At 54.6% G+C, this 13,740-nt stretch overlaps 2 protein-coding genes across 4 annotated transcripts in view; both read left to right on the top strand.

Moving 5' to 3' along the window:
• Window positions 1-10,479, top strand: part of LRRC8E (leucine rich repeat containing 8 VRAC subunit E) — a 13,129-nt gene extending 2,650 nt beyond the window's left edge. Inside the window, exons 1-3 of one of the 3 annotated variants that reach the window (XM_017879943.1) lie at window positions 2,319-2,389; window positions 4,137-4,279; window positions 7,481-10,479. In XM_017879943.1, the coding sequence (XP_017735432.1) occupies window positions 4,142-4,279; window positions 7,481-9,733 (2,391 nt within the window). In that variant the 5' untranslated portion in view covers window positions 2,319-2,389; window positions 4,137-4,141 and the 3' untranslated portion in view covers window positions 9,734-10,479. Of the gene's footprint in view, window positions 1-2,318; window positions 2,390-3,610; window positions 3,675-4,136; window positions 4,280-7,480 lie in introns of those variants that run through there. The other 2 variants (XM_017879942.1, XM_017879941.1) reach the window with 2 other exon arrangements.
• Window positions 10,480-13,482: 3,003 nt separating this feature from the next.
• MAP2K7 (mitogen-activated protein kinase kinase 7) overlaps window positions 13,483-13,740 on the top strand; it is an 11,160-nt gene continuing 10,902 nt past the window's right edge. The window contains exon 1 of the mRNA XM_017879940.1: window positions 13,483-13,739. Coding sequence (XP_017735429.1) covers window positions 13,676-13,739 — 64 coding nt within the window. The 5' untranslated portion in view covers window positions 13,483-13,675. The remainder of the gene's footprint in view (window position 13,740) is intronic.

The following is a 13,740-nucleotide window of genomic DNA, read 5'->3' as shown; positions in this document are numbered from 1 at the left end:
AAAAAAAAAAAAAAAAAAAAAGAGATTCTCCTGCTTCAGCTTCCCCATTAGCTGGGATTATAGGCGCCCATTACTGCGCCTGGCTAATTTTTTATTTTTAGTAGACACGGGGTTTTACCATGCTGGCTAGCCTGGTCTCTAACTCCTGACCTCAAATGATCTGCCCGCCTTGGCCTCCCAAAGTATTGGGATTATAGGCATGAGCCACCGTGCCCAGCAAGATGCTGCATTTTAGTTAAGAGGCTGTCTCCCAAGAAGGAACAGAGCGGTTGCAATCCTACAGGCAGAACCTGGAGGCTGGATGGGTCAGGCTTCGAATGCCACTTGAACTATAGAAGCTTGAGCAAGTTATTTCTCTTCCCTGAGTCTGGAAAGCAAAGTCCCCGACATCCACACTGCCTGAGTTGGGAGAAAAGGAGGCGTTCAGTGTGTGGTGGAGGAAGCTGAGTGTATATACGTCCCATCGTTGTGTTTTCCCTGGCTCTGCCCCAATTCTTCGAGCCCCTGTTCCCACCACCCCTTCCCACCACCCCTGCTCAGACAAAGTGGGGGCCTGTCTTGTGTCTGTGGAAATTTAATGGCAGGTTTGTGAGGATCAAGTTTGAGTCATGGAGACAGATAATGATAGCCCCTGTGGCTGCCCCCGGTCCCCTGAGAGTTTCTGCCTTCTTGTCTGTGATTGTGCACCTGGGATGGCTATTGGTGGAGCTCACACCAGTGTGGCAAGGACAGGAAGTTGGTCCCGGCTCGTGTTTGTGTGTATTTTGTGTGATTTCTTCTGCAGTCCCCAGAGTCAGTAGTTTTTGTTTTGTTTTGTTTTGTTTTGTTTTTTTGAGACGGAGTCTCAATTTGTCACCCAGGATGGAGTACAGTGGCGACATCTTGGCTCACTGCAGCTTCTGTCTCCTGAGTTTAAGCGATTCTCCTGCCTCACCCTCTCACCTGTAACCTATCTGGGATTACAGGCATCCACCACCATGCCTGGCTAATTGTTTAAGTATTTTTAGTAGAGACAGGGTTTCACCATGTTGGCCAGGCTGGTCTCGAACTTCTGACATCAAATTATCCACCTACCTTGGCTTCCCAAAGTGCTGGGATTACAGGCGAGAGCCACCATGCCTGGCCCGAGTCAGTAGTGTTTTGTTTTCTGTTTTTGAGATAGGGTCTTGCCCAGGCTGGTTCATGGCTCACTGCAGCCTCTAACTCCTGGGTTCAAGCAATTCTCCCACCTCAGCCTTCCAAGTAGCTGGGACTACAGGCATGCACCACCACACCTGGCAAATTTTTAGATTTTTTTGTAGAAATGGGATCTCACTATGTTGCCCCGGTGGCTTAAACTCCTGGGCTCAAGCAATCCTCCTGCCTCAGCCTCCCAAAGTGCTGGAATTACAGGCGTGAGCCACCGTGCCCAGCCTGGGGTCAGCGTTCTTAGGTAAAGCAACTGAGTACTGTCCCTGCAGGATCCTTCGAGGACTTAATGGATGGCCAGAACTGAAACAGGATGTGAGGGTCCCTGGTGCTGGGTCTCTCCGAAGCTCAGTGTGTGTATTTGGACTTTATACCCTCATGCACAAATATGCATGACCCAGAATGACCCCAAGCGTCCATTTTGGTGGGTGCAATGTACATATTCATCCCCTGGGGATAGTTGAGCTGTCCTGGTATGTTTCTAGATACTGGTGACCCAGGCAGACTGGGATATTTGTGGCTGGAGTGCAGTGGTGCAATCTCGGCTCACTGCAACCTCCGCCTCCCGGGTTCAAGGGGTTCTCGTGCCTCAGCCTCCCGAGTAACTGGAACTACAGGCACCCTCCACCATGACCAGCTAATTTTTGTATTTTTAATAGAGACGGGGTTTCACCATGTTGGCCAAGGCTGGTCTTGAACTCCTAACCTCAAGTGATCCGCCCACCTCAGCCTCCCAAACTATACTTGGCTTTGTGCTTAGGGCAGGGAGTATGAATGAGCATGAGAGCCGGGCGATGGTGTTTGGGACCCTGTGCTCTGGGCACCCCCTTGCATGTATTTGAGTCTGGGTGAGTCACCACCTGAGTCAGGGAACCCATGACTTTTTGTTTTTTGTTTTGTTTTGTTTTGAGACGGAGTCTCGCTCCATCTCCCATGCTAGAGTGTGGTGGCACGATCTCAGCTCACCACAACCTCCGCCTCCCAGGTTCAAGGATTCTCCTGCCTAGCTGGGACTAGAGGTTCATGCCACCATGCCCGGCTAATTTTTGTATTTTTAGTAGAGACGGGGTTTCACCGTGCTGGCCAGGCTGGTTTAGAACTCCTGACCTCGTGATCCGCCTGCCTCGGCCTCCCAAAGTGCTAGGATTACAGAAGTGAGCCACTGCACCTGGCCCGACTCATGACATTTTACGCTTGCATGGTGAGTCCCCGTGTGGGCAGGCGGTACCCACCCCCGTGCCTGCCTGATTCCCCAGACTGAAGTGGGGCCTCTGAGGGGTAAAAGGATGTGGTCTTTGGGGACTGCCTGGCCTTTAGCTTGGTGTGTGGAGCCTGCAGTCTGCCTTGTTTTTACCCACGAGTCACCCCAAAATATCGGGGGGACACAGAAACTGAAAAGGGAGGCTCAGGCGTGTCAGAACCATTGGCTGAGCTGTGGGTCAGGGGACCAGGGTTTCCCTAGATTCTTCCTGGGGAGATGGATGGGGAGCCAGAGAGAACTCCCTCATGGGCAGATGCCCTCCTTCCTGGCCAAACCCCTGTGCCCAGTTACAGATTATCTTTGTTTTTTTGTTTTTTGAGATGGAGTCTCACTCTGTCACCCAGGCTGGAGTGCAGTGGCACGATCTTGGTTCACTGCAACCTCCGCCTCCCCAGATCAAGACCCTCCCACCTCAGCCTCCAGAGTAGCTAGGATTACAGGTGTGCTTCACCATGCCCGGTTAATTTTTTATGTATTTTTAGTAGACCCGGGGTTTCACCGTGTTGGCCACCCTGGTCTCGAACTCCTAACCTCAAGCGATCCGCCCATCTCAGCTTCCCATAGTGCTGGGATTACAGGCGTGAGCCACAGCGCCCAGCCCCAGTTGCAGATTATCTATCTGGACAAGGACAGGAGGCTCCCAGGACTGGGGGAACTTGGATGTTGGCAGAAGTGGGCTGGTCTAAGGGTCTCCACCTTCCTTGTTCCACCTCAGCCTCTGGGGAAGTGGGTGCCTGCCTGGGAGAGTGACATATCAGCTCATGCCCCACGCCCCAGTGTGACTTGTGGCTGGCCTGTCTGTATCTGCAATAATGATACCTTGGTCTAAAAGGAGACCCTGGGAACAGACAGAGTGGGCCGGCCAGGAACCTGGCAGCACAGCCCTGGCCTGGTGGTAGGTGTCATCTGACAACTTTCCATTTGCAAGTCCTCCCTCCTCCTCGGACATCCGGACACCCCCTTTCCCCCTCTCAGAGCCAGGTCTCTGGTTTCTGCCTGTGATTCTGGGCTGTAGCCCCTTTAGAAACTCAAGTGTCGTGGTCACCTCTACCCCCAGGACTGACTAGCCTTCAGCTTGGCCACTCCCTGCCCCTGGGGCCCTAGTAACCAGAGCCAGGCTCCAGCCGGCTTTTCCAGTTGGAGGTTGGAGGTGGTGCCCAGAGTGCCCCTGGAGGGGGTGGAGGGGCCCACACCCCGGAAGTCCTGAGCCTTGTGACACTTTCAGGTCTGGTGGGGGTGAGAGCCGAGGCTGGCCCAGACACTGAGTGTCTGCGGTCAGGGAGCATCGAGGCAGATGTTTTCAGGCCTTGGTGTTGGGGTGGGAGAGGAATACCTGGTTTCAGTGAGGCAGCCACGTGAGGAGGCTGGAGGGCGGCGGCCCTGTGGACTAGCCCTACTGTGCTCTTTGAGGTCAGACAAGTCAGATCAGGTGCAGGGATGCCCAGAGGGGAACGGTGGCCGCTTGGTTCTGAGCAGGTGGTAATGTCTGCATGGAGGGTGACTGAGGCCAGGCTAAGAGGGAAGTGGGGGGTACACACCTTGAATGTCTGGACAAGTTTGAGCAGGGAGGGTCACGGGCAGATGAGGAGCACGGGCCTGCCTGTGTGTGGCTCCTCGGGGTACCCCCTGCAGAGCCTCCCATCCTGAGGGTCTCTCTCTACACCCCCCGTCTCGTCCCCTCCCACAGGCAGCATGATCCCTGTGGCCGAGTTCAAGCAGTTCACGGAACAGCAGCCTGCATTGAAGGTGCTCAAACCCTGGTGGGACGTGCTGGCCGAGTATCTCACCGTGGCCATGCTCATGATCGGGGTCTTCGGCTGCACCCTCCAGGTGAGGTGCTCCTGTGAAGGGGCATGACCAGAGGGGTGGGGCAGGTGTCTGGGGAAGTCAGGAAGCCTTCCCGTCACCCAAGAAAGTGAGAGGAAACTGAAGACAGAGCCCCTCAAAGGCCCATCCAGACCCCTTATCTTCCTTACCTCCATAGCCAAGAGCACCAGAGTCCCACACTGCTATGCCATTCCATATCTTTTTTTTTTTTTGAGATGGAGTCTCGCTATGTCACCCAGGCTAGAGTACAGTGGCGTGATCTCAGCTCCTTGCAACTTCTGCCACCTGGGTACAAGCGGTTCTCCTGCCTCAGCCTCCTGAGCAGCTGGGATTACAGGTGCCCGCCCGCCACCATGCCTGGCTAATTTCTGTAGTGTTTTAGTAGAGACGGGGTTTCACCATGTTATCCAGGCTGGTCTCAAACTCCTGACCTCAAGTGATCTCCCTGCCTGGGCCTCCCAAAGTGTTGGGATTACAGGTGTGAGCTACTGTGCCCAGGCTTTTTTTTTTTTTTTTTTTTTTTTGAGATGGAGTCTCCCTCTGTTGCCCAAGCTGGAGTGCAATGGCACGGTCTCAGCTCACTGCAACCTCTGCCTCCCAGGTTCAAGCAATTCTCCTGCCTCAGCCTCCTGAGTAGGTGGGACTATAGACACATGCCACCACACCCGGCTAATTTTTAGTAGAGACGGGGTTTCACTATGTTGGCCAGATTGGTCTTGAACTCCTGACCTCATGATCTCCCCGCCTCGGCCTCCCAAAGTGCTGGGATTACAGGCATGAGGCACCACACCCGACTCTTCTTTTTCTTTTTCTTTCTTTTTTTTTTTTTTTTTGGCTAAAAAGAGACAGGGGCCGGGCATGGTGGCTCACACCAGTAATCCCAGCATTTTGGGAGGGCAAGGTGGGAGTATCATTTAAGGCCAGAAGTTCGAGACCAGCCTGGCCAACACGGTGAAAACCTGTCCTTACTAAAGATATAAATATTAGCTGGGCATGGTGGTGGACACCTGTAATCCCAGCTACTCGGAAGGCTGAGGCAGGAAAATTGCTTGAACCTGGGAGGTGGAGGTTGCAGTGAGCCGAGATCACACCACTGCACTCCAGCCTGAGTGACACAGTGAGACTCCATCTTAAAAAAAATAATAAAATAATTGAAAATTAAAATAAAGAGGGTCTCATTCTGTCATCCAGGCTGGAGTGCAGTGGCATGATCACAGCTCAATGCAGCCTTGAACTCCTGGGCTCGAGCAATTCTCCCGCCTCAGCTTCCAGAGTAGCTGGGATTACAGGCACACGCCACCACACACAGCTAATTTTTTAATTTCATGTTGACACGGGGGTCTTGCTATGTTGCCCAGGCTGGTCTTGAACTCCTGGCCTCAAGCCATCCTCCCACCTCGGCCTCCCAAAGTGCTGGGATTATAGGTGTGAGCCATCATGCCCAGCCCCATATTTTCATAGTGCTCAATTTTCTCTCTGGACTCTGGAAAGGGCTGCAATTGCTATATGAGTTTGTTACTTTTGCTGTAACAAAGTAGCAGGGATTGAGTGGCTTAAATACCAGAAATGTTTCCTCTTCCGGGTCCGGTTCTGGAGGCCAGAAGTCTGAGATCAAGGCGTCAGTTGACAGTGAGGGAGAATCTTCCAAGCCTCCCTGCTAGATTATTGTAGCTCCAAGGGTTCCTTGGCTTATAGATGACATTCTCCCAGTACTTTTATTTATTTATTTATTTTTTAGACTGGAGTCTCCCTCTGTCGCCCAGGCTGGCGTGCAGTGATGCAATCTTGGCTCACTGCAACCTCTGCCTCCCGGGTTCAAATGATTCTCCTGGCTTAGCCTCCCAAGTAGCCGGGATTACAGGCGTGTGCCACCATGCTCGGCTAATTTTTTTTTTTTTGTATTTTTAGTAGAGATGCAATTTCAGTATGTTGGCCAGGCTGGTCTTGAACTCCTGACCTTGTGATCTGCCTGCCTCCGTCTCCCAAAGTGCTGGGATTACAAGCATGAGCCACCACGCCCAGCCGAGACAGTTTTTTTTTTTTTTAGCAAGCTCTGTCACCTAGGCTGGAGTGCAGTGGCGCAATCATAGCTCACTGTAACCTTGTACTCCTGGCCTCAAGCAATCCTCTCTACCACCCCGACTTGGCCCCCGTCCCACTGCCTCCCAAATCACTGGGATTACAAGCCTGAACCACCACACCCAGCCTCTCCCTGTCTCCTCGCGTCATCTTCTCTCTATGTGTCTGTCTCTGTGTCTATGTTTCCCCTTTCGCTAAGGCGCAGTCATACTGGGCCCACCCTGCTGGCTTTGTCTTAACTTGACTACCTCTGCAAAGACCCTATTACCAAACAGGAGCCGCCTGATGCAGCTCAAATAATACCACATTCATAAGGATTCAGAGCTGGGACTTCAACATCTTTTGGGGGGGACACGATTCAACCCAGTTCCTTTTCTCAAAGACCAGTGCTTTGTCGGTTGCGGTGGCTCATGCCTGTAATCCCAGCACTTTGGGAGGCTGAGGCAGGGGACCACTTGAGGCCAAGAGTTCGAGACCAGCCTGGCCGACATAGTGAAACCCCATCTCTACTAAAAATACAAAAATTAGCTGGGCGTGGTACTGCGTGCTTGTAGCCCCAGCTACTCAGGAGGCTGAGGCAGGAGAATTGCTTCAACTGGGAAAGGGAGGTTGCAATGAGCCAAGATTGCACCACTGTACACAGCCTCGGTGACAGAGCGACACTCAGTCTCGAAAAAAAAAAAGACCAGTGCTTAGAGGTTTAGCAAAACTCTTCCAAAGTCACAGCTGGCTGGCAACAGTCAGAGATGGGGATGCGGGGTCTCCCACCTTCAGCCTGTTTTTCCCCCATCTCCCTCATTTTCTCTCTTTTTTTTTTAAAAAAATTAATTTATTTATTTTTGAGACGGAGTCCTACTCTGTCGTCCGGGCTGGAGTACAATGGTGCGATCTCGGCTCACTGTAACCTCCGTCTTCCAGGTTCAAGCGATTTCTCCTGCTTCAGCCTCCCGAGTAGCTGGGATTACAGGTGCCTACCACCATGCCTGGCTAATTTTGTATTTTTAGTAGAAACGGGGTTTCACCATGTTGGCCAGGCTGGTCTCGAACTCCTGACCTCGAGTGATCCACTCGCCTCAGCCTCCCAAAGTGCTAGGATTACAGCCCTCAGTCTCTTTTGCTCCTCAGGTGACACAGGACAAGATCATCTGTCTACCCAATCATGAGCCCCAGGAGAACTTATCAGAGGCCCCCTGCCAGCAATTGCTGCCTCGGAGGATCCCTGAGCAGATGGGGGCCCTGCAGGAGGTTAAAGGCCTTAAGAACAATTTGGACCTGCAGCAATACAGCTTCATTAATCAGCTGTGCTACGAGACGGCCCTGCACTGGTATGCCAAATACTTCCCCTACCTCGTGGTCATTCACACACTCATCTTCATGGTCTGCACCAGTTTCTGGTTCAAGTTCCCTGGCACCAGCTCCAAGATCGAACACTTCATCTCCATCCTGGGCAAGTGTTTCGACTCTCCATGGACCACAAGGGCCCTGTCCGAGGTCTCCGGGGAGAACCAGAAGGGCCCAGCAGCCGCCGGACGGGCCTCGGCCACCATAGTGGCCACGGCAGGGGCCACGCCGGGGAAGGCAGGGGAGGGTGAGAAGGAGAAAGTGCTGGCAGAACCGGAGAAGGTGGTGACCGAGCCTCCAGTTGTCACCCTGCTGGACAAGAAGGAGGGTGAGCAAGCCAAAGCCCTGTTTGAGAAGGTGAAGAAGTTCCGTGTGCACGTGGAAGAGGGTGACATCCTGTACACCATGTACATCCGACAGACGGTGCTGAAAGTGTGTAAGTTCCTGGCCATCCTGGTCTACAACCTGGTCTATGTGGAGAAGATCAGTTTCCTGGTGGCCTGTAGGGTGGAGACGTCAGAGGTCACAGGCTACGCCAGCTTCTGCTGCAACCACACCAAGGCCCACCTCTTCTCCAAGCTGGCCTTCTGTTACATCTCCTTCGTGTGCATCTACGGACTCACCTGCATCTACACACTCTACTGGCTCTTCCACCGGCCCCTCAAGGAGTACTCCTTCCGTTCCGTGCGGGAGGAGACTGGCATGGGGGACATTCCTGATGTCAAGAACGACTTCGCCTTCATGCTGCACCTCATCGATCAGTATGACTCCCTCTACTCCAAGCGCTTCGCCGTCTTCCTGTCCGAGGTCAGTGAAAGCCGTCTAAAGCAGCTCAATCTCAACCACGAGTGGACGCCCGAGAAGCTTCGACAGAAGCTGCAGCGCAACGCCGCAGGCCGGCTGGAGCTGGCCCTCTGCATGCTTCCGGGACTGCCCGACACCATCTTTGAGCTCAGTGAGGTGGAGTCACTCCGGCTGGAGGCCATCTGCGATATCACCTTCCCCCCGGGGCTGTCGCAGCTGGTGCACTTACAGGAGCTCAGCTTGCTCCACTCGCCCACCAGGCTACCCTTCTCCTTGCAGGTCTTCCTGCGGGACCACCTGAAGGTGATGCGCGTCAAATGCGAGGAGCTCCGCGAGGTGCCGCTTTGGGTGTTTGGGCTGCGGGGCTTGGAGGAGCTGCACCTGGAGGGGCTTTTCCCCCAGGAGCTGGCTCGGGCGGCCACCCTGGAGAGCCTCCGGGAGCTGAAGCAGCTCAAGGTATTGTCCCTCCGGAGCAACGCCGGGAAGGTGCCAGCCAGTGTGACCGACGTCGCTGGCCACCTGCAGAGGCTCAGCCTGCACAACGATGGGGCCCGTCTGGTTGCCCTGAACAGCCTTAAGAAACTGGCGGCATTGCGGGAGCTGGAGCTGGTGGCCTGTGGGCTGGAGCGCATCCCCCACGCAGTGTTCAGCCTGGGCGCACTGCAGGAACTTGACCTCAAGGACAACCACTTGCGCTCTATCGAGGAAATCCTCAGCTTCCAGCACTGCCGGAAGCTGGTCACGCTCAGGCTGTGGCACAACCAGATCGCCTATGTCCCCGAGCACGTGCGGAAGCTCAGGAGCCTGGAGCAGCTCTACCTGAGCTACAACAAGCTGGAGACCCTGCCCTCCCAGCTCGGCCTGTGCTCGGGCCTCCGTCTGCTGGATGTGTCCCACAACGGGCTACACTCCCTGCCACCCGAGGTGGGCCACCTGCAGAACCTACAGCACCTGGCCCTCTCCTACAATGCCCTGGAGGCCCTGCCGGACGAGCTCTTCTTCTGCCGCAAGCTTAGGACGTTGCTTCTGGGTGACAACCAGCTGAGCCAGCTCTCGCCCCACGTGGGTGCCCTCAGGGCCCTCAGCCGCCTGGAGCTCAAAGGAAACCGCTTAGAGGCGCTGCCGGAAGAACTTGGCAACTGTGGGGGGCTAAAGAAGGCGGGGCTCCTGGTAGAAGACACCCTTTACCAGGGTCTGCCAGCAGAGGTGCGGGACAAGATGGAGGAGGAATGAAGCCGGGGTGGGGCCGTTTTAGGTAGAGCCTTAAAAATGCTTCCGCCCTGGAATCTCAACCATTGTCTTCCAAGACAGGAAGCCAAGTGGGTCCAGGCCAGCGGGGGGTGGGGGGGCGGGGCAGCTGTGTCAGCTTTCTGGGACCCAGGAGGATCTGGGGCTGGTTTGTCTGGGGAGAGAGACAGGATGTTGTGGAGTTGGGGTGGAACCTGGTATGGAGGGATTAACTCAGTCATGGGATTCTCCAAAACCACACCTGTGTCTCTGGCAGCCTGGTTGGCCTTGCTCCCATCCCTAGACCAGAACTGCTGCCTCTCCCTGTATATTCCAGCTCAATTAGTGCCACATATGGTGGAAAGGACACATCCCAGTGGGATTTCCAACACTCCCCCTCCCCATGCAACAGACAAAACAACTTACATCTGGGGTTCTCTCCCAAGGAGAGGACACAGACATAGTTGTTTGCCGTGTTATATGTGAGCTCAAAACAATGGTTCTTATTTGGCTAGGCAGCAAAATCACCTGGGGAGTCGGTGCAAAACAAAATATCCCAGTCCCCACCCCTGAAAGACTGACTCAGAAGGTTTGGTTGGGGGCCAGGAGTCTGTTCCTAAGTATCCCAGGTAGTTCTGGTGCAAGTAAGTGGTCCTGACATGGCATGCTGGGAAATGCTGATGTAGGCCGGGCGTGGTGGCTCAAGCCTGTAATCCCAGCAGTTTGGAGGCCGAGGCGGGTGGATCACGAGGTCAGGAGATTGAGACCACCCTGCAGAACACGGTCTCTACTAAAAATACAAAAAACATTAGCCGGGCGTGGTGGCGGGTGCCTGTAGTCCCAGCTACTTGGGAGGCTGAGGCAGGAGAATGGTGTGAACCCAGGAGGCGGAGCTTGCAGTGAGCCGAGATCGCGCCACTGCACTCCAGCCTGGGCAACAGAGCGAGACTCCATCTCAAAAAAAAAAAAGTAATTTTGATGTAAAGCTATCAGGGCTGGGCTCTGTGGCTCATGACTGTAATCCCAGAACTTTGAGAGGCTGAGGCAGGAGGATGGTTGAGCTCAGGAGTTTGAGATCAGCCTGGGCAACATAGTGAGACCCCACCTCTGCCAAAAAAAAAAAAAAAAGGGTATCAAAATATCTAGATTCTGATTTCTTTTGAGGTCCTAGACCCTTTAAGAAACTGATGAAGCCAGGCACCTCCTTCCTCAGGAAAATGTACAAATACACACAAAGCTCTTCAGGCAGCTGATAGATTTCCCCTAGCGAGATCAAGGACTTCCTAAGGTGGGCGGACTCCAGGGTTAGGACACCTGCTATAGAGGTGACATTTTTCCAAAGACAGACAGGGACTTTGGTCTTGATTGTTCCTTGGGTGCTTAATAAATAATACTAATTATGCAAATTCTAGTTTTGATCTTTTATGTGCACTCCTGTCATTGTCTAAAACTGTTTATTAGGGCCAGACATAGTGGCTCATGCTTGTGAACCCAGCGCTTTGGGAGGCTGAGGTGCGAGGATCACTTCAGCTTAAGAGTTTGAGACCAACCTGGGCAACATAGTGAGATCTCATCTCTACAAAAACACACCAAAAAAAGTTGGCCAGGTGTGCTGTGGGCCTGAGGTCCCAGCTACTAGGGAGGCAGAGGCAGAGGGACTGCTTGAGCCCAGGACCCAGGAGGTTGAGGCTGCAGTGAGCTGTGATTGCACCACTCCACTCCAGCCTGAGCAACAGAACAAGACCCTGGTTTTTTTGTTTTGTTTTGTTTTTTTGAGACGGAGTCTGGCTCTGTCGCCCAGGCTGGAGTGCAATGGCACAATCTTGGCTCACTGCAACCTCCACCTCCTGGGTTCAAGCAGTTCTCTGCCTCAGCCTCCTGAGTAGCTGGAATCACAGGCACCTGCCACCATGCCCAGCTAATTTTTGTAGTTTCACCATCTTGGCCAGGCTGGTCCTGAACTCCTGACCTCGTGATCCACCTGCCTCAGCCTCCCAAAGAGCTGGGATTACAGGCGTGAGCCACTGCGCCCGGCCTGACCCTGTTTCTAAAAATAAGTAAATAAATAAATATTAACCTTTTATTTTGTTTGCTTTCGAGATGGAGTCTTGCCCTGTCGCTCAGGCTGGAGTGCAGAGGCACCATCTCGGCAATCTCCCCCTCCCCGTTTCAAGCGATTCTCCTGCCTCAGCTTCCCGAGTAGCTGGGATTACAGGCGCCAAAACACCATGCCTGGCTTTTACGTAATTTTAGTAGACATGAGGGTTTTGCCAAATTGGCCAGGTTGGTCTCAAAATCCTGACCGCCCACCTCGGCTTCCCAAAGTGCTGGGATTACACGTGTAAGCCACCATGCTCGGCCAATATTAACCTTTTATTTCATGTGACCAAGTAACACCCGTGTGCCAGAATCAAGGATGAGTCTCGGTCTCAGAGCAGAGGCACAGAAGGCCGCCTGGAAGAGGGGAAGGTACAGACCTCAGCTATAACTCTATACTTTTGTGCGTTCCATCCACAAGTCGTCACCAGAGGAGTTCCGACAAGCCTGTAACACTCATCCCAAAGTGTTCCCTCGTTGGGCCAGAAGCTGGAAGGGTACTTGGCAGAGCCTGCCTGGCCCTGGCCACCTCCCAGGTGTCTCTGCAAAATCAGAACCTCCTCGCATCTAAGAGCAGAGGGAAGCTGCTCTTGGGGATCCCTGGGTTCCAGATGAGCCATTTCCCCAGCAACCCTCGGACCACTTAAAGAAGTGGTTTAGGCTGCCGGGGGCCCAAGCACGGGCACCTAACCCCAGGGCCCCTCCTCAGGAATTCTGCACGTGTAGGCGCTGGGCTCACGTTCCCGGTGCGAGAGAGATGACGGGGGGCGTCTTGAGGTTCCATGTGGGTCTGGCCAACAACTCTGGCCTTGACCTTGGCCCCGTCCCCGAGGTCAGGGGTCACACCGTCGGGTTCCCATGGCCGTCCCCGCCTGGTTTCGGCCAACTCTGAGCCTGCTCGGACTGGCAAGAAGGAAAAGGGCTCTCGACGGAGCCAATTACGGTGAGGAGGGGGCACCCCGCTGCCAGCAGGAGGCTAGGAGGCAATTAAGCACAAGAGGAATCCTGGCCGGGCGCGGTGGCTCAAGCCTGTAGTCCCAGCACTTTGGGAGGCCGAGATGGGCGGATCACGAGGTCAGGAGATCGAGACCATCCTGGCGAACACGGTGAAACCCCGTCTCTACTAAAAAAAATACAAAAAAACTAGCCGAGCGAGGTGGCGGGCGCCTGTAATCCCAGCCACTTGGGAGGCTGAGGCAGGAGAATGGCGTGAACCCGGGAGGCGGAGCTTGTAGTGAGCTGAGATCCGGCCACTGCACTCCAGCCTGGGCGACAGAGCGAGACTCCCTCTCAAAAAAAAAAAAAGAAGAGGAATCCTAATAATGCACCATCAGTGAGGAAGGCATTCCGAAAGGACGCCCAAGCCGACCGTGGAAAGCGAAGAGGCTAAGGTTGCACCGCCGTGGAGACCAGTAATCGACTGCCGCTTGGGAACGAGGTTCCAGAAATACGCATGCGCAAAAGCCACGCGCGTGAACACGCTTTTCCCTCCCTAAGCATGCGCGCCGCTCTCACCGCCTACCGCCATCAGAAGAATGGTGTTTCCTCGCAGCGCCTCTCTCCGGAGCGATCCGGAATTGGCGCATGCGCAGTACGGTGGTGGTGGCGATGAAGGCGGGGGTTGCACGTTGCCTGCCTCGAGCTCTAGGTGGCGTCATCCTTCGGGCTGAGCCGAAGCACGCACGCGCGGAGGTTCGCACGCGGGGAAGGGCGGGTGCGCGCCGCGGGCATGCGCCGTGCGGGGCGAGACGGCGGCTCGGCGGGGTCATCCAGGCGCAGGCGCAGTGCGGTGTTTGTCTGCCGGACTGACGGGCGGCCGGGCGGTGCGCGGCGGCGGTGGCGGCGGGGAAGATGGCGGCGTCCTCCCTGGAGCAGAAGCTGTCCCGCCTGGAAGCAAAGCTGAAGCAGGAGAACCG

Source organism: Rhinopithecus bieti, unplaced genomic scaffold, assembly GCF_001698545.2.
Source record: "Rhinopithecus bieti isolate Rb0 unplaced genomic scaffold, ASM169854v2 scaffold_10589, whole genome shotgun sequence".
Classification (NCBI taxonomy): Eukaryota; Metazoa; Chordata; class Mammalia; order Primates; family Cercopithecidae; genus Rhinopithecus; species Rhinopithecus bieti.
The sequence above is the reverse complement of the archived record's forward strand: the minus strand, read 5'-3'. Positions and strand labels throughout refer to the sequence as shown.